We start from the raw sequence: 19,058 nt of genomic DNA, 5'->3' as shown, positions 1-19,058 counted from the left end.
GCGAAGGACAAAGGTCAGAATGGGAATAGGACAGAGAACTAAAATGAGGCAACTGGAAGGTCAGAGTTAACCTTACAGACTGAAAGAAGGTGTTCTGCGGCTTTGGGATTTTTTGGGGATCTGGTTATCACTTGTAAAGGCAACATTTTTTGCCATTCCTTCTTGCCCTTGAGATAACGGTGATGAGCTGCCTTCTTGAGCTACCGCAACCCATCAGGTACATCCACCTTTCCACTCTCCCTTCAGCATTCTGCAGGGATCATTCCCTCCATGACTATCTGGTTTACCCCTCAGTCACCACTAATACCCAGTCCCTTCTCAGGATATATCCTACAGGAGATGCAATTACCCATCCTTTTGCTTCTCCATTTCCTACCATCCAAAGACACAAACACTCCTTGAAGCTGAAGCAGCAATTCTATCTCTTCCAATTAGTGCACTGTTTACTGTCTCATTTTCTAACCTTTCATACATTGTAGAAGCTAAATACAGTTTGGATTGCCGCAGAACACCTCCATTCAGTCCGCAAGAATGATCCCAAGGTTCCAGTTGTCTATCACCTCAATTATCCAACCCACTCCCAGTCCCACTCCCCCCTGACCTCTCTGCCTCTGTAGTGTGAAAGGTCATGGCTGTCACGTGACAGTGACAACACCGACCCCATCTGGTCGGAAGACACACCACTGTCAATCAAGGTCTGGCTCCACCCACCTATTAGCATACACACTTGACCATTGGCTTTTGTAAAACACCCTTGTACCTGGCCCTGAGCAATTGGCTTGTTTGAATTACCTGGGCTGGCTCCACCCAGCCCTCCAGCAGTATAAAGAGTGCCACATGCTTGTTTTCTGCCTCTTTGTTCATCTTTGAGGGATGTTGAGGTAAGCTGTGCACTACTTAAGAGTAATTAGTTAAGGATCCCTGGGACCATAGAGCTAATGCTTGCACTGAGTTGGGGGGTCAGGCATTGTATTGTTTCTTCCCTGATCATTTGTAACTGGTTTGTTGTGTGTGTGTGCATTTCACCCTCATTGTGATTTCCCCCATGTTTGTGATCACTTGTGAGTGTGTGTATGTGCAAGTGTGAATCTGTTCCTGTTCATTCTGTCCCATGTTTGTCTTTGTGAATAAATCATTTTTAAACTCCAAACACTGTGTCCAGAGTCCTTGCCCTTTGAGACCTCAAAGAACCTTTCTTACAATAGCCTCATACAGTGTTCCAAAGGTACCTGATATTATCTCAAGGAACACTGTCTTAACTTCCCATTAAGTACATTGCAGACATTTAGAACTCAATTTTAAATTCAACAATTTCAGATAATGAGCTTGCATCAAGCAAGCTGGCTCTGATGAAAGGTCATCAACCTGCAACATTTCCCTCTCCACGTGTGATGCTTGACCTACAAAATAATTCCAACATTTTCTGTTTTTATTCCACATTTCCAGAATCTGCAGGTTTTATTTGGTCAGAATCCATCATATCTTCCACTGATGTGCCTTCCTCAGTAAGGATTGCTGACCATATCAGTTACAGTTGGTGAGCCCATCTTTCTCATTTGGTACAACTTCAGCAGCAATAAGATGTTGGGAAAGGCAAAGTTTTAAAAACACCCTGTTGAAAATATGTTGAGTTCATTTCTTCTTACTGAATTACTAGTGTTCCTGTAATAGCAGCAGTAGTGATTGTGTTTTATGTGATTTTCATAAAGAATTCTGGACCCAACTTCCAAATCTTCTGCAACTAGTGAGATGTTTAGTATGTATGCAACAGAAATTAAAAAGCATAAGCTTCACATTGGAAGTGAAACTCTGGAACCACTTCACCTCTGAACTCTTCCAAGAATTTATTATCTGCCAAATGTATTCTGTCCATATGGATGGTAGCTCCCAAATGTGTCCCTGTGTATATGGACGGTAGATCTGTATTCAAATACTCTACCATTCAGAAAGTAAAGAAACTCTCAATTATATTGACAAATTTATCCTTCATGCCTCAATTAAGAAATGGGGATATTCCTTTCATTCATTGGATATCTTGCAGGTTATGCAGCTATGGCTTCTGTTAAAACACCCTGCTGAGCACAAGGTCTTGCAGATACTCATTGGATGCCCATCTGGACTAAGGTGAGTACTTTGCTTTGCCTGCACAATGTGTAATGTCAAGTCTGGACTGCTCAGCATTTGCTTTAGGACTTTTTAAAAAATTCCCATTGTACATTATCACTTATATTTAAATCAGCTGAAATTTAGAATAAAAATAGGGAATATGGAATTACACAGAAGGTATTACACAGAATGCAGAGAGAAACAGTTAACATTTCAGTTCAATGACCTTTCACCAATTCTGAGAAAAGTTTAAAAATAAAATATATTGAGTTGCAGAGAAGGTGGAGGGATGGAACAAATAAAGGGGAGAATAAATGACACAAATGGTGGTGATGCCAGCTGAGAGACACTGACAGAGGTGCATTCATTGCAAATGATCTGTTCAGAAGAGATATTCAGAGAAAATTGGCTAAATGCAGGGGAAAGAGAAACAAGCTGAAAAAGAGATACAAAACACTGCAGTCGTTTGAAGCAAACAAACATTAAGGGCGTGTGTTATTCCTTTTCAGGATGTGGGCATCTCTGGCAAGGCCAGCATTTATAGTCAAAGATGAATGCCCTTGAGAAGGTGGTGATGAGCCACCTTGAAGCACTGGTGAAGGTACTCCTGTAATGCTCCCACAAAGTCATAGATCCAGTGATGAAGTACTAATAATTTATTTCCAAATCAGGATGGTGTGTGGCATGCAGAGGACCTGTGGTGGTGTTCCTGTGCAGTTACTGCCTTTCTGCTTCTTGGTAGTGGTGGTTGCAGGTTTGGAAGGTGCTGTTGGAATGGCCTCAGTGAATAACTACAGTATACTTTGTAGATGACACACACTACGGCCACTTAATGGCACCGGTGGGGGAATGAGTATTCAGGATGATGAATGGGGTGACAAAAAAAGCAGGCTACTTTGTCCTGAACAGTGTCAAGCTTCTTGAAGTCCTTGGAGCCGCAATCATCCAGGGAAGGTATTTCATAATGCTTCTGATTTGTGCCTTGTGGACGTGGAAGAGCCTTGGGTCAACAGGAGGTGACTCACTCACTAAGGGATACCCAGCCTCTGCATTTCCATGGTACTTCCCTGCTTTGAAAGTAATACCATATTCATTTACTTTCAAGGTCAAAGCCCATCTTTGAAGCCCACAATAAACTATTTGAGACATGTGGGCACAGGAAGAATGTTCCAACTCCACATGGGCAGCACCAGATTGAAGCCAGGTTAATGGAGATGAGGCAGCAGATCTACTAGCTGCACCACCTGAAGTACAATCATCAGCAAGATCATCCTCTCTGCAGCAAGTAACTGATGCCGGTTGGGCCTGGGACGGTGCCCTGAGGAATAGCTGCAATGATATCTTGGGACTGGGGTGACTGGATTCCAACAATAAACATCTTCCTTTGTGTGGGGTATGACCCCAACCACTGAAATTTTTTACCTTTGCTATCCATTGACTTCAAATTTACCAGGGCACCTTGATGACACAATTGGTCAAATGCTGACTTAATATCAAGGACAGTCACTCTCACTATCCCTCTGGAATTCAACTCCTAGATCCATGCTTGGACTAAGGTTGTGATGAGATCTGCAGCCAAGTGATCATCGTGAAATCCAAAATCATTAGTGAATAAGTTATTGATGAGTAAGTGTCACCTTTAGCACTGTTGACGGCAGCTGCCATCACTTTGATGATAATTGAGAGTAGGCTGATTGGGCATCCTATCACCTCCATGCCAGCACTCAGAGCAATCCCATTCCCCCATTTATTTCCCTGTAATCTATTCTCTCATATCTGCCTGTTAACACCCCCTGATTCTTCCACCAGCCACTTACACTCGGGGTAATTTACAGGAGACAATTCACCCAACAACTCCCACGTCTTTGGGGTGGGTGGGAGGACTGTGAACTGATCCTAATGCATTAACATCTTCCTTAAATAAGGAGCTTAATACCAAGCATAGCACTCCAAATATTATCTCACCAATACCCTTTGTAACTGAAGCATAACCTCCTTACTTTAGTATTCAGTTCCTCTAAAATTAAGTAATAACATTCTGCTAGCTTCCCCACTTATTTACTCAACTAGCCTTTTGTCAATCAAGCACCCAGACATCAGATCCCTGTGCATTTAAGAGCTCTGCAATCATTTGCCACTTAGATAATGTTTCTTTTTTCATTTTTCCTGCCAAAATAGACAAGTTTACATTTTCCCACAATATCTTCTGTTTGCCATTTCTTTGTCCACTCACTTAACTATCTCAAATATAATCAAAGAATAATGAAAATACTCAGCAGATCAGGCAGCATCTGTGGAGAGAGAAAGACAGTTAATGTTTTAGGTTGATGACTTTTCATTAGAACTAGTTACTATTAAGACAAACTGGAAAAGTTGGTTACCTGAAATTGTTGTGAAGTATGATGTTGAGTGCTCAGAGATGCAATGTACCAAGCTGGAAGCTGAAATGCTGTTCCTTGAGTTTGCCCTAGGCTTCATTGGACCAGTGTAACAGGTAACCATTACATGCTTAACAAATATTGAAACAGGACTTTTGTAGGTGCTTTTTACTGTCCAATCTCTTTGCCAACAAAGCCATTTACAAACCATGGTAACTATACAAACAAAAAAGCAGATTTTCCCAGTTGCTTTATTGGAAAGACAGGATATGGGCCGTTAATCTGTTATGCACTGAGAAAGGAAACTATAGGCTTAGTAACATTAAAATTATGCTTTGGTAATAAATCCACAAATCAATATTACATGTTGGAGCACAGTTTTAACACAGACGTACTTAACTGTTAACATAGTAATGCAAATTTGAATTCATTATTGACTGCCAGCCATTCCTGAAGGTGACATTTATGGCTTCAGCTGAACTGTCTAAGAACAGTTCCCTAACCCTGTTGTTCAATCACACTTGTTGACTAAGAAAACAGAGTGAAAGAATTGGTAATGGTATTTGCTAACACTGCAATCCTCCCAGCTGGATGAAGAGGCCACTGGATTTTTAGAAAGCTAAATGGGTGGAGACAACAGTTTGAAAATAGGAGAATAGCAAAATAAAACAGCTGTTGCAAGACTAATCATTGTATTACAATGGGTATTAGAATGAAACAAGTGATAAGAGGCCAAACCTTGGAGGGATATTCTTGTCATTGGTGGTCCAAGGAGCTTTCAGTCCAAACAAGTGGAAGCCTCACTTTAAAATGAAATGAAATGGAAATTAGTCAGACATGATTCCTCAATTACAATGAAGGGACTGGTGCACTCAGATTGCAACGTGTTAGAGATTGTTAAATCATTTATTGCCTGTTTGAAACCTGTTTATTCTTTCAGGTGTATTTCAGTTTTAATTGGTAGCATAAGTATATAAATGCTGGAGAAAGTTAAGCTGATTGAACAGATTAAATTCAGAAGAAATCAGTTAAAAATAGGTTTCATTTTGAACATCACCAAGACTCAATGAAAGGAGCTGTAGACTAACAAAGGAACACAGTGAGAGTAAATGACATCACATAATTAATTACACAGCTCACGAACATCACTTTTATGCCTCAATGGCAGCTCTGAAGGTTCAGGCAGCTGTAGCCTTGCAATAGTTACATTGCACTGCATTTGCCAAGATTTGTTCTGTTGGATGTGGCCAAATTCTGGTGGAAACCATTCTCCCAGGATTAAATGGAACTGTGGAAAGTATGGTAATTGACTAAATGTATATAGGTGCCATCACATAGCTTGTTTATCATTCAGTTTACCTCTCTGAAAACATTACCAGAAGATATAAAGGATTTCCTCATTGCAGGGTTAAATATACAAGAGGTCACACTTCCCTCTTCTTGGAGCCCTGTGTTAGGGTTAACTTAGACTGCTCTTTATCATCTTCAATAATGTAATCAAGGGACATAGCAATAGCAGTTTCTTGTGTTCTGGATAGGGTTTCCTTTCCTTTCACATGTTCATTTCTTCAAGCTCTTTGAAGGTGGGCTAGGCATGAACAAAGTGAGGTTAGATTAGGTATAAATTATCAAGGTTCATTATTTTGATTTATATCAATTGTACTAATAGTTGTACAAACAAAATAAACATAAATTAATCCATGCAAAATATCATTGTATTGTAGCATAAAATGAATAAGGATTTGACCATGCTATCCCACATCAATGAATGGTCTCACTTTATGTAACCTAGGTAGCTTGTGACAGACTTCCAGTTTCTCTAACCATTTCATCACCACAGTCATCAAAAACATTAGTCAGGTCTCAGATGGAGTGATGTGTGCATCTCTCCTATAGTGCAGTTCTGTCACCAGGAAAGATGTGATTATGCTGGAGAGGGTACAGAGGAAATTCACCAGGATAATGGCAAAAGAGACTGCAGACTGGGGATTTACTAGGATGTTGCCCGGATGGAATGCCTCAGTTACGAGGAGAGACTGGAGAGGCTGGGTCTGTTGTCCCTGGGGCAGAGGGGATTAAGAGGGGACATGATTGAGGTATATAAAATTATAAGGGATACAGATAGGGTAGACTGCAGGACACTGCTTCCCCACATCAGAGATAGAGAATGTTAGAGGACATAGATAAAGGGTGAAGGGTAAATGGTTTGGAGGGGATCTCAGGGGAATCTTTTTCAGAGTGGTGAGTACCTGGAATACACTTTCTGAGAGAGTGGTGGAAGCACAGTCATTGACAGCATTTAAGGGATGTCAAAACGAGCATTTGAATCACTTGGGCATAGAAGGCTATGGACTGGGTGATGGGATTGATATGGATGGGTGCCCAGTGGTCGGCATGCACATGGTAGGCTGAATGGCCTACTTCCTCCAGTTTCTCTTTAAAAGATTAGTTGCCCATAGGTCTCCTCCCTAGTTCAACATCCTCTTATATGACTCTTTTAATTCTAGCCGTTCATCACAACACCAAAACATTCGAGGTTTCCTATCAAGACCACAGTGCCAATGGTCCTCAGCAAACAGGCTGTAAATCAGTTGTCAATTACTGAAACAGGTAAACAATTCCTTAATATTTAAAGTATATTAATTATTAAAGTGTATCCCCCATTTTTCAAAATTCATAAGTATATATTAAACATACTTCATGATGTAGGTGAAGAGGAATGTTCCTTACACCTGTGGTATTCTACCATTGGCCACCTTAAGTTCATAAATAACTAATTTTCTTTTAGTTATATTTATGAACTTAATTTTCTATTTCATCTTATTGAACTGATTTTCAGACTGAAATCAGTTTGATATTTCCTCATTTTGCACCATTTTGTGAGTATTCCATCAAAGGCATTTTGAATAATTAAACATTTATCAATGTGTCATTTGTTGCTCTGTGTAGTACTCTCACCTCTGAGCCAGGTGCTTGTGGGTTCAGATCCCATTTCAAGGACATGAGGTCAAAAGATTTAATCTGACACTTGGGTGGCACATTATTAGGAGGTTCCATCTTTTTAATAAAGTAGTAAACTGATCTGCCTTCTGTCTCAGAAGAATAAAAAAGATTGCTTGAACTATTTTGAAAAATGTAGGGAAGCAGACGAACAGCTGCATGGTTGCTGACCAACATTTAGCCATCAATTTGTGGGATTTTGTCTACAAATTGATTGCTCTATTTCCTTCAGTGCAAGGTTAACTAATGCCTCAAAGTATGTCATTGGCTGTAAAATATATTGGGATGTGGTGAATGCATAAATAAAGTTTCTTTCACCATTCCCCAATATTGTAATTTCCTTTAACTTATTTAGCAAGAAAGTTGGTTTTGTTTCCAGAAAATATGCTGTAGATCCCTAACAGCTTTTTTCTTTTTCTAGATGCCTGTATAATAAGATCTATTTGCAAACTTCCCATCTAAAGTTAAAATAATGTCACAATAGTTCCCAGTAAGAGTACAGTCTGTTTTAAATTTCCATGCAAAGGAGTGTCTGCAGTCCACAGTCCTTGTTCTGCCTAATCCTGGAACAGCCAAATAGTAGAAGCCAGATCACTGCTTCAGAGGGGGTTAAGTTCCATTGAGAGTGCTGACATGTTTTGCCTTAAACCTAGTTGCAATGTCAATTTTGAAGAGATGATGACTGTGCATATGGATTGCAGCTTAATGTGCTTGCTTGCTCCTTTTATCTATATTGCTATTCTGTTGTTTCCAGAAGTGGCTGTGACTACTTTAGCAGGTAACTGCTTAGTCCAGCAAACAGATTTGTTTAATTACATTAGAAACCCGTTGAATCCAAAAGGAAATTGCCTCCTTAAGGTTGACATCTGCTTTATCAATGTGACTTGAAAAATAGGTTTCCTGGGTAGTGCATGCAATGTACAGTATAATGGCATAACTCACTTTAAACAGAGCCTGTTTATATCATTTGATTCTTTATATGATAAATATTAGATCACTGTTTAATATGATTGATAAATGATGATCATTTGATCAATGATATAATCATTGATTTATTTTTGTTAGTCAACAGGCTTTTATTTGTAGCATTTACTTAGGCACAAGGATGGGACTGATCTTCTACTCCACTTAATGTATTATATTCTACTAACAACTTAGTCAGTTAGTACTCTGAAGATTATTCACTTAACTCATTGTCATAAGCCTTGTATATAATGCTGATTTGTATGGTGCTTTGCCACTTCTAATAAGTAAATAAGGAGCTTCAGAAGGACTAATACAAGAAGATGTTTCTGTTATTTGAAAGTGATGAAACAATTTCATATTTCTGATACAATTGAGTTAGATACTACTTGTGATTTAGAGTGCTAATTAGTCATGGAGATAGCTATTCAATCTGGATCCATGGCAAGCCAATAAAAATGATTTATTAAGCTGGACCTACTCAACATTTTTCACCCCATTCTTATTGATGAAATTTTTAAGGTACTAGTCAAAGTGATATGATTGAAATTAGAACATTTATGGTAGCCTGGTGTAAGTTTAATTACAAAATCTCCCCTCCATTTTATTCAATGCTTATAGTGTAAACAGAATACTCAATGATAATTAAATTCAGAAGTCATTGGCCCTGTAAGGTGTTGTGTCAAATGAAGTAACCCCAAAATACTCTTTTACATGTAATTATCAACATTTATATTCCAGAAAGTAATGTTCTTCTAATGTAAAAAAAACAAATGCTGGAAATGCTTGGCATGTCTGATAGCATCTGTGAAGGGAGATAGAGTTCATTCTAAACAATATAATGTGATTATACTGATTGCCTCACCAATCATTTTCAGGAAATAATAGACAACACAGGAAAATCAGATTTCCCAATAATTCATGAGCTTTCTGATAAGGCTTTTAAGGTTTGATTAGTACTCAGGACTTCTTTGTCTAGGATAAGAACAGACCAGAACATGGTCATAGACAAACTACCACAGATGGATTAACAATAGTAGTTGCATGCTCAAGGATAGAATGGATAATCATCAGCAATCAAGCTGGACTGAAATTGTCGCTTGGCCTTCTTGTAAGCTGCACATTTTCTGGTCTTGGCTTGGATATCTTCCTTATGGAAAGAAAGTTATCAGCAAAACATTCTTATTATGCTTTGCTCAGAGTGGCATGTGCTACACAAGGAGCAGTATTTAACCACCTTATTTAACATTATTGTTGAAATGAAAATAAAATGTTAATCTTTAATTTGAAACATAAATTCTCTCATTATCAAATTGCACATAAGAACTTATAATACTGCCATAAAATTATATTAAAATCAAAATTGGCATAGTATAAAATATTCAAAGTTCAATATATTTTTTAATGTTCTGTGCTTCTATCATATCTTGAGCATTTGTTCAAAATCACTTCTCCCTCAGTACCCTGTACTGCAATTTACCTCCCTATAGGCATTAAATGATTGGATGAAGCAACATCTCAAAGAGTGACGAATTTGTCAGAGATTGGGAAAACGCTTCATAATGTAAAAGAAACTGAATGCAAAGATGCAGCCTCTAGGGAAGCCACATCATTGGCATCTTATTGATAATGAACTTACCCACTTAATCAACTGCTGGCGGATTCTCATCTGCATAAAAAAAATAGGTAAACTTTCTCTTATATTTGGAATTACATTCAGCCATCTGCTGAAGTGAATGAAAGAATGGTAATCAACTGTTTACAGAAGCATTTTTATTAAAGTTATCATCTTGATTTGTGTACATTAAAATTGTCATCTTCTATGTTGGAAAATTAATTGGTAATCTTAAGAAAATAAGAATAAATAAATATATTTACAACTGTGAAAGGAAATGCATGATAATTTCTCCAGTGCTAAATGATGGAGTTTGCCTTCAGCTTTACTGATAATCTTCTATCATTTTGCAATTTTCATCTTGGCTCTGATAACATTTTCCCAAAAATATAAATTTTGTAAATGCCATTTAACAATACTATAAATGCCATAAAGAAAATAATGGAATTAAGAACACAAGAAGTTTGTAATAAAATAGTAGTCCCTAATTCTAACAGTATAATTATTGTTTGAACTGTTGAAATTTAAAAGACATCACCAGTATGTCTAATTAAATGTTGGAATTGCTCAAGTGGGTTCATAGGCAGATCAAAGCCCTTTTATTTGCTCCCACCAAAGATTCAGTACCTTGTTCAAATTTCATCCCCTTTCAATAGTTTCTACCTGATTGAATGAGATGACTCTCAGCCTTAGTTGTTGTGTGTGACCCTGACCTGAGTTTCAAATCCACAAACTATTTCTTATCGAGACTTACTTTCATTTCTTTCATTACTTCACACTTAACACATCCCAACACTGAAAGGCACTGTAATCTCTAATGTCTCTGATATTCCAAATCCAACCTTAAACTAAATTTAATACATTCAGAATTCTCCCGCCTGTACTCTATGCCTCACTAGGTTTCAGCCCTTCCCCTTACTTGTCTCATGGTACTTATTCCCAGTCATCCTTTATAGATCAATTCATGATGTTGCCCATTTCCATCTCCGAGATCATTTTCAATCCTACACCTCACCCCCAATCCTTTGAATTATACAGTTTTAAAACAGTAAGGAGCAGAGGAACCCATTTGGTCTATGTATACACCAACTCTTTTGTAAAGCAAACCAGTTTGTCCCACTTTCAGCACATTCCCTCTTATCGCCACAAGATACCCTTCACATACTTATCTAATCCTCCAGCAAGAGCTAGTTTTGTAGCTGTTTTTATTACTCTATCAAACAATGATTCCAAATCCTAGTCACTTTTCATAAAAAAATTATTCTTTTTTTCCTCAGGTTGTTACTACTTCCTTTATCAAATACCCTAAATCTGTTCTCGTTGGTCACTAGAAATGTTTTTTTTTAATGTAATCTACCTAAACTCTTCTTGATTTTAAATGTCTAGGTCAAGTCTTCTCTGTACCTTTCCAGCTCTAAAGAGAATTACCACAGTTTCTCTAGTCTATCCATGTGAGTTTAATCCCTCACTCTGGAATCTCTCTGGTAAATCTCCTCTCAAAAGCTTTCACATCCTCTTAAAATGCAGTACCCAGCACTCGACACATTACTTCAGCAGGAACCAGTCAAATGTTTCACATTAAAACACAGTGATGCTGGAGGAACTCAACAGGCCAGGCAGCATCTGTGGAGAAAAGCAGGTGGTCAACGTTTCGGACACGGCCTTGATGCTGCCTGGCCTGCTGAGTTCCTCCAGCATCATCATGTTTTTCATTTAGATTCCAGCATCTGCAGTCCTTTGTCTCTCAAATGTTTCACATAGTTTTACCATTTTTGCCTTTGTACTTGGTCCCTCTGATCAAGAAGTAGAATCATTTGGAGCTATATAACAACATGGGGCAGAAAACATTGATGGGAATTTGTACATAGAATCCCAAACAATAGCGATAAAACACCAAACTGTTCTTGTAATTCCTTTTAAATGTGTAACATTTACAAGATGTTGTCTGTCCTCACTATTCCTACCTCACTATTCAGCACGGAATTTTACTTGCCAGATCTTTGCCAATTCTACCAATCCATCAATGCCTTTTTTGAGGTTCATTACTTGCTTCCTCCAAGTTTGCCAAGCTTACAAGTTTTACATAATCTTCAAAATTCACTATTATGACCTGTAACTCTACATATATAATGTGGATTAAAAGCAGCAGTGGCTCTAAAAAAGCACAATAGTGAATAAACCCCAAAGTATGCTTCCATCCAATCCCAAGAAACAGCTATTGATTAAAACTCTGTTTTTGTTTTATCATGTTATTGTCTAATGACATGCTATTATCCAATTGATCTTGTTCTGTTTTAAGAACAAGATGTAACACTTGCAGTCTAAGTCATCTGACACCACCCTTGTCTAAGAAATGGAAGATAGTGACTAGCATCTCTGCATTTTCCACTTTCACTTATCTCTCAACTTTGGATGCTGCCCATCTGGGTCAGATAATTTATCTGTAAGTACTGTCAACTTTCTACTTCCCCTTTATAGATTTTATCTCAACTAGAGTCCCGATAACATTTTGTTTGTAGCTTTTGTGGAGTCTTTTACATGGTAAGCAATAATGCAAATTATTCATTTAGAACTTCAGTCATGCCTTCTTTCTCTCTCTGCTAATAGAACATTTTAATCCAAATTGACCTTGCTATTCTCCAGGCAACTTTGTTACTCGCACTATGCCTATAGAAGACTTCTGAATTCCTTTTTACATTAGCTGACAATCTATTCTTGTACAGTTTATTTATCCCTCTATTTCCTTGATTGCTTCATTTCTGTATTTTATAGGTTCTCTGCTGTATGACCTCTTTCCTGTTTCACCCTCCTCCCTTCTGATTTAGTGTGCCCTGGGTTTGATTCCTTTCCATGTTCTCTTTGCAGAAGTGTTCCCGGACTATATCCAAACCCACTCCTCAATGTACTCCATCGTAATTATACTCTCATATTTGTCAACTTTGACTCCAAGATACCCAGGACAGATCCCTCCTTGATGTGTTGAAATTACCCCTCCTCCAATTATCTCTTCTATTTCTTGCTCTTCTCTGAAACTACTTTTAACCTTGTTATACAGTGATCAATATTCCTGAGATGCTTTCCCCACCTTGACATTTCCCACTTCACTTCTATATCTTACAATGCCGCCTTCCTCTTGGGCAGGTAACATACTGTTCGTGAAAGTTCTCCTGAATACCCTTCATAAATTCCATAATCCCCTACTGCCCTTAAAACAAACACTGCTTCAATCAACACTGGGGTAATTAAAGTCCATCAGTCCTTTCTTTCCACCATCAGTTTAGCCTCCAGCAGAGTTATCTCTTCTTTCTAAAGCTCCCAATCTCCAAAAGCCCCTCAGTATTAACTTTGCCTGTAGAAGCCTCTTCAAAACTTATACTTTTAACCACCTTTTCCTGACATCTTCTACTACTGGTAGGCATCAACTTACATTGTGTTTTTTTACAGTGATTTGGATACATAAGTGAAGCTTATTGAACATTACCTAATTTCAGAATGAGAATCAGATTTATTATCACTGACACAATGATGTGAAATTTGTTTTGTGACTGCAGTACAGTGCAAAGACATAAAATTATAAATTACAAAAACAAATAAATAGTGCAAAAAAAACCCAAGATCATTCAGAAATCTGATTGTGGAGGGGAAGAAGTTGTTCCTGAATCATTGAGTTTGGGTCTTCAAGCTCATGTACTTCCTCCCTGATGGCAGTAACAAGAAGAGGGCATGTCCTGGATGGTGAGGGCCCTTAATGATAGATGCCACCTTCTTGAGGCACCGCCTCTTGAAGATGTCCTTGATGGTGGGGAGGGTTGTGTCCATGATGGAGCTGATTGAGTCTATAACCCTCCGCAGCCTCTTGCGATCCTGTGCATTGGAGCCTCCATACCAGCCTGTGATGCAACCAGTCAGGATGTTCTCCACCATACATCTATAGAAATTTGTAAAGCCTATGACAGATTGGTTAGACTGGTGAAGATTTTATAATTCATTCACAGGCTGTGGATGTCACTGGCAATGCTGGCATTTATTGTCCATTCCTGACTGTGCCCTGGATTGAAGAGGCAGTTAAGAGCGACCAACATTAGTGGGTGTGAGTCACTTGACTGGGTAAGGATGATAGATTTCCTTTTCTGATGGACACCAGTGAATCAGATGGATTTTTACAGCAATCTGGAATTTTCAGGGTCACCATTACTGAGACTTGTTTTAATTCTTGATTTATTTAATAATTCGAATTTATATTAGCCATAATAAGATTCAAACTCAAATCTCTAGATCAAGAGTCTGGACTCTGGCTGCCAATCTACTAATTTAGCCACTACGCTGAAGTACAGATTGTATTGTACTGCAAGACATTTACAGTAATGGTTTTAGATATGGTTGTGCAAAACCATTTATCATTATCTTTGGTGTTTTCATATTAATAGAATGGTCAGAATCCGATGACACATTCTGTTTGCTCTATTCCTATGAAAACTTGAAGCAGAATCTGGAAAAAATATCATGAATTTTCTCGCTTTTTGTTTCAGGAACCTTCTCTCCTGTTTAGCGTTGATCCATGCAGTTTAGATTTCCCTGCTGACACCGCGTTGTAACTGGAAGCTGGCAATCGGCTGGGAGTGAGTTAACTCACTGTTCGATTATATTTTTCCCTTTCGTCTTAACTGAGAAAAAAGTGCATTGCCATTGTTCACTTGCATTACTTCATCACCAATCCATCTACAGTCATTACTGCTTGGGAAATTGGCAACAAGATGCTAACCTGCCACATTAGTGAATGCTTCCATGATCACTTTATGTGCTTACGGTCCATGACCATCAGTGAAATATTGATCCTTTCAAGGCACCATTTCTCTCTGTTGGCTGACTTAAGACACAAACAGATATGTGTCCACATCCCATCTGAGCATCTTTAAATCAATCCTAGCAGAACCATGTGCTACTGCTGAATGTTAGCTGTTATTTCATATGTGTGAAATAGCAATTCTATGGACTGTGAAATTACCTGTCTCACTGATAATATACATTCTCATCTATAATCTGCAGGCAGATCCAATGAAAGACAGCAAGCTAATTTAAAATGATCAATATTTTTAACCAAGCAAATCATTTACCCATGGATTCCAGCACTTTGCTTCAGAGAAAAGATACAGGTTGAGTACATTTCCTAACAATTTTTGAGCACATCCTACTTCAGGCAACTACACAATTCCTGATGATGATATGTTTCCCTGGCAACGTGCATAAACATCAATCTCTTGGAGCTTCTCACCTTTATTGGCTCCATTAGGCAGCCAACATGGCGATCAGTCAATCAGCTGGTGACCCGCCAGTAACCCATGAGCAAGGCAGCGATCAGATCAGGGATATTGAATATCACTTGCTCTGTTTTCAGTGACATATTACTGTACATGCTGCATATAACATTAAGTATCCAGTGTATTGGCACATTTGATGATAGGTATATTTTTATCGTAATGGTTGCTTTAGTTCTCATCCCATTAAGACTGATGTGGCAAGAATGAAGCATTGAAATAGAATGTGGCTGATGATTCGGCTGCTTCATGCACTCCATCCTGAAACTACTTAAAGGCTTTTTAGGAGCTTTTTTTTTCTTGCTATAGATCACATTAACTCGCCCTCATCGATAGTGTCTCCGCCGGTACATGGCCAGCGATGGTGCAGATGGTATCATAAGACTCTTACCACAAGAAACCGCCTGGGATGGGATGTTTGAAGAAAATATTCTTCAATATTCTTCAAAAGGGGAGCCTAATCTGGGGTAAAGTGACAGGCGAATATTTACAGCAGGACACCTCGAATCACCGTGGCCTACCCTGAGAACGTTTGTCAAAGCTGTCTTGGGCATGATAGTCTGGCACAGATCTTAACAGGTATCAGAATGCTGTGACCCGCACAGTGATACACATAGAATCTCTAAACTAGCGTATCAAGAGGTAAAGCAGATCAAAACTTTGTATTTCGGATCTCCTTGTACCTTGTGTTCCTCGTGTGTGCCCTGTTGTTAAACGAGCAGGTACAAAATGTTCCACTTACAAAGTTATGTTTCTGCCATTGAGAGATCTTTTTTGGACCTCGACGTTGCACCCACCTGCAAAATATAAAAGCCCGCCCGAGAAAGCTGCGGGCGGAGTACAAGCTGGTGAAAGGTCTTCACCCTGAAACGTTAACCCTGTTTCTCATTCCACCGATGCTGCCTGAACCACTGAAGAGTTTCCAGCATTTATCTGACTTTATTTCAGAATAAACCCCATTTAGTGTCCAGTGAATATTAAACGGGCTTTAAATTGCTTGAACGAAAAGCGTATATTTTTAAAGAGAAAGCAATGGTTTAAAATGATTGTTTCCAGGCTTACCCGCGGCGAATGCTGTGGGCGTGCTCGGGAACAGGAACATTATTCCTCGCTTTAAGAGGCAGCTGCGTCAGATGCTGCGAGAGGCTTGAATTCTGTGCTCCAGCCTGGAACAGTGTTCCAGACAAGAGCCTTCCTGAAGCACCTTGAAAACTTTGGATCAACGCCGTCGCTCGGGGCCACTTGGAGTAAGCAGAAGCTGACTGAATACTCTCTGTCACCGACCACGTCTGGGGAGCTGGGGCTGTGTCTCGGCTGGGAGCTGTGAGCAAGGGGCTCTCAACGTCAGCTGGTGGACGGATGTGATATTGTACACGGCCGGTGCGTTACTGCCGTCTCTCTTCAAGTGTGTGCGTGTCGCCATCCACGGGCACCAGGCTCTCTCCGGTGTCCACCCGGAGTCATTTTCTTGTTCTGTAGCCAGGATCTCCTGGTTTCTAACCCGGTTCTTTCTCTTTATAGGGGTGTTACAAGTCAGTGTAATCACGAAGCTCGTTTTCGGCCCCCAGCGTGTTGGGATGTTTTATAGGATTAGGGTCTGTAAAGAGAGTCCCATATCTAGATCTCCCCGAGCTGCAAGCAACCAAACCCGAGGCTTTTGTCAATGATATTTATATATATATATATCATCAAGGAGTTTGAATAAGTGCGAATAAAGTGGCCTGGGGAATCATTGGCAGGTGTTGCCATTATTCGCAAGAAACAGCCGAGACACCTAACGCGGAGCTCTGGCCTGGCTGCGGTCGGTACCGAAGGAGCGAGTGTAACTTCAGCTCACCAAGTCAGCGCTGTGTGCAGGCAATGGTCGGCGGAAGGCGGCAGCGATGCTGAGCGGCGATCCCGCAGGAGGGACATGTTCTTGTTAGGGTTTACGCGTGGAGGAAGGGTCTCGTTGGACGGGAGATTTGGTTTGTGAAACCAAACAGAAAGAACCCCCTCCCATGGCTCCAGCAAACACCCGTAAGGATGTCAACACTTGGCCAAGCATGCCCTCAACTTTCTGGGCAGTCGTCATCCTGGCGAGCCTCCTGATCGCATACTGCAGTGAGTACAGTTTTTTTTTGGTTGCTACGGCCGATTAAACGATAAGTAGCATTGATTTAAATATCAATTCCTTGCGTGTCCTTGAGCGGACCCACAACAACTCAGTGGTCAAGTATTGCTGAAATATAAACTGTGTGTGCACGCTGTCTATTGATCAGTCCTGCTTAAGAGGAAAACTAAGACCAAGCTGAGTGAAGGCAGGAGCTGGGGCACTGGTGTGTGTGTGTGTGTGTGTTACCTTGGTGTGGTTAGATTGGCAATTTGCTCAACTCGGAAAAGTCCATCAAGGCCCGAGTTCAGATTTCACCCAGAATCTTCAGCGTTCTGTTGAAATCGCATTGCCATGTGGCGCGGATTTATCGGAGCTGAGAATTTCGGGAAGCCCCGGAGGGCCAAGCTGCTGTGTGGCTCACCGGCCGACTGTGTCAGTCCCCGGAAAATTGACCTGGAGCCCCCTGTCCAGCGCACACAACGCGATGATTAATTCCCAATGAAATGTTGTCACAGGAACGCTGAACTCTGTCCAATTTGTCAGATTGTCCGAACGCACCTTCATAGTTAAATTTGGACATGATCGGTTTGCTCTTAATATCGAGGTGACGCGGTATTTTTGAAATGAATTGTTCAATGCGATGGAGTGTAAATATTTAAATAAATCTAACTTTTCTTAGCGATGCGTTAGTGACATCATGGAACTGTCGAACCAAAAGCAAGTACAAACAGAAAATGCTGGCAACCTTCGGGTCGGGCCGCAAAAACTCGGCGAGCATCCATCAGTTCGAATGACTGGTGTGACCATCTTCGCCCAGTTTGTCTCTCCACAGACGCTGCTTGACTCGATGAGTTTTTCCAGCACTGGTTGTGGTTCAGATGTCTAGCATCTGCAGTTTTTTTGCTTCTGAGGTAGTAAAGCCGCCTTATTTGGTTCAGTAAAATGAAGGCATGGGGGAAGTAATTGGATCTGGTTTGTGATTAACTCGGTTTTATTTTGCATCTGGAAACTTTTGGTTTCAGCTCCCTTCTCTCCAACCGTGGCGGCCGCTATTCCCCCACCTAACGCCCACTCCAGTCAGCAGGGCTGGTTCCGTTCTTTCCCTCCTCTGACCCTTCAAATTACGCCAATGTCCGGGCGGTTTTATCTTCCACTTCATGTACGCCTCGCTTCTGAGAATGGGAGCAGACAGTCAACACATGCAGGGAACCATTCGACGTCCTGCCACAAATCTTGTTCGTATGTCTGTCTGCTTGTTGCAAATCAGGACGGCGGAGCTGTGCACAGTGATAAGGATACAGATAATGAAAATATATCGTCACTCGCAAACATTTGAAAATGAATTCTCCCTGTACGTAAACCAAAGGGCACCTTAGCAAATCTCTCCTATCAGAATAGGTGATGTATCTGCCTACATGTTAAAGTTTGCTAATGATTTCATTTTTTGATCTCGGGCTCTTGCTCCGACCAGACTTCATTTATACTCTTAGTTAACTTTTTTAAACTAGTGGACTCGAAGCACGCAGGCGGCTGAACATTAAACTTCAGATTAAGATCAGCCACAGACGCAGATCTTTTGAGTACGA

General features: G+C 40.0%; 1 protein-coding gene and 1 long non-coding RNA gene across 3 annotated transcripts in view; one reads left to right on the top strand and one right to left on the bottom strand.

The window, feature by feature from the left end:
• Positions 1-5,401: 5,401 nt before the first annotated feature.
• On the bottom strand, positions 5,402-16,576 carry LOC127580605 (uncharacterized). Its single transcript, XR_007957840.1, has 3 exons — positions 16,440-16,576; positions 10,087-10,116; positions 5,402-6,072 (listed from the first exon to the last, which is right to left on the bottom strand). It is a non-coding gene; the product is annotated as an uncharacterized LOC127580605 (long non-coding RNA).
• The window catches only part of tafa5a (TAFA chemokine like family member 5a), a 525,393-nt gene continuing 522,789 nt past the window's right edge, over positions 16,455-19,058 (top strand). The window contains exons 1-2 of one of the 2 annotated variants that reach the window (XM_052034225.1): positions 16,455-16,757; positions 16,899-17,480. In XM_052034225.1, coding sequence (XP_051890185.1) covers positions 17,378-17,480 — 103 coding nt within the window. In that variant the 5' untranslated portion in view covers positions 16,455-16,757; positions 16,899-17,377. Of the gene's footprint in view, positions 17,481-19,058 lie in introns of both variants that reach the window. The other variant, XM_052034224.1, reaches the window with a different exon arrangement.

Source organism: Pristis pectinata, chromosome 19 (genome assembly GCF_009764475.1).
Source record: "Pristis pectinata isolate sPriPec2 chromosome 19, sPriPec2.1.pri, whole genome shotgun sequence".
In the NCBI taxonomy this organism is placed as follows: domain Eukaryota; kingdom Metazoa; phylum Chordata; class Chondrichthyes; order Rhinopristiformes; family Pristidae; genus Pristis; species Pristis pectinata.
This window is presented reverse-complemented; position numbering and strand designations above follow the sequence as displayed.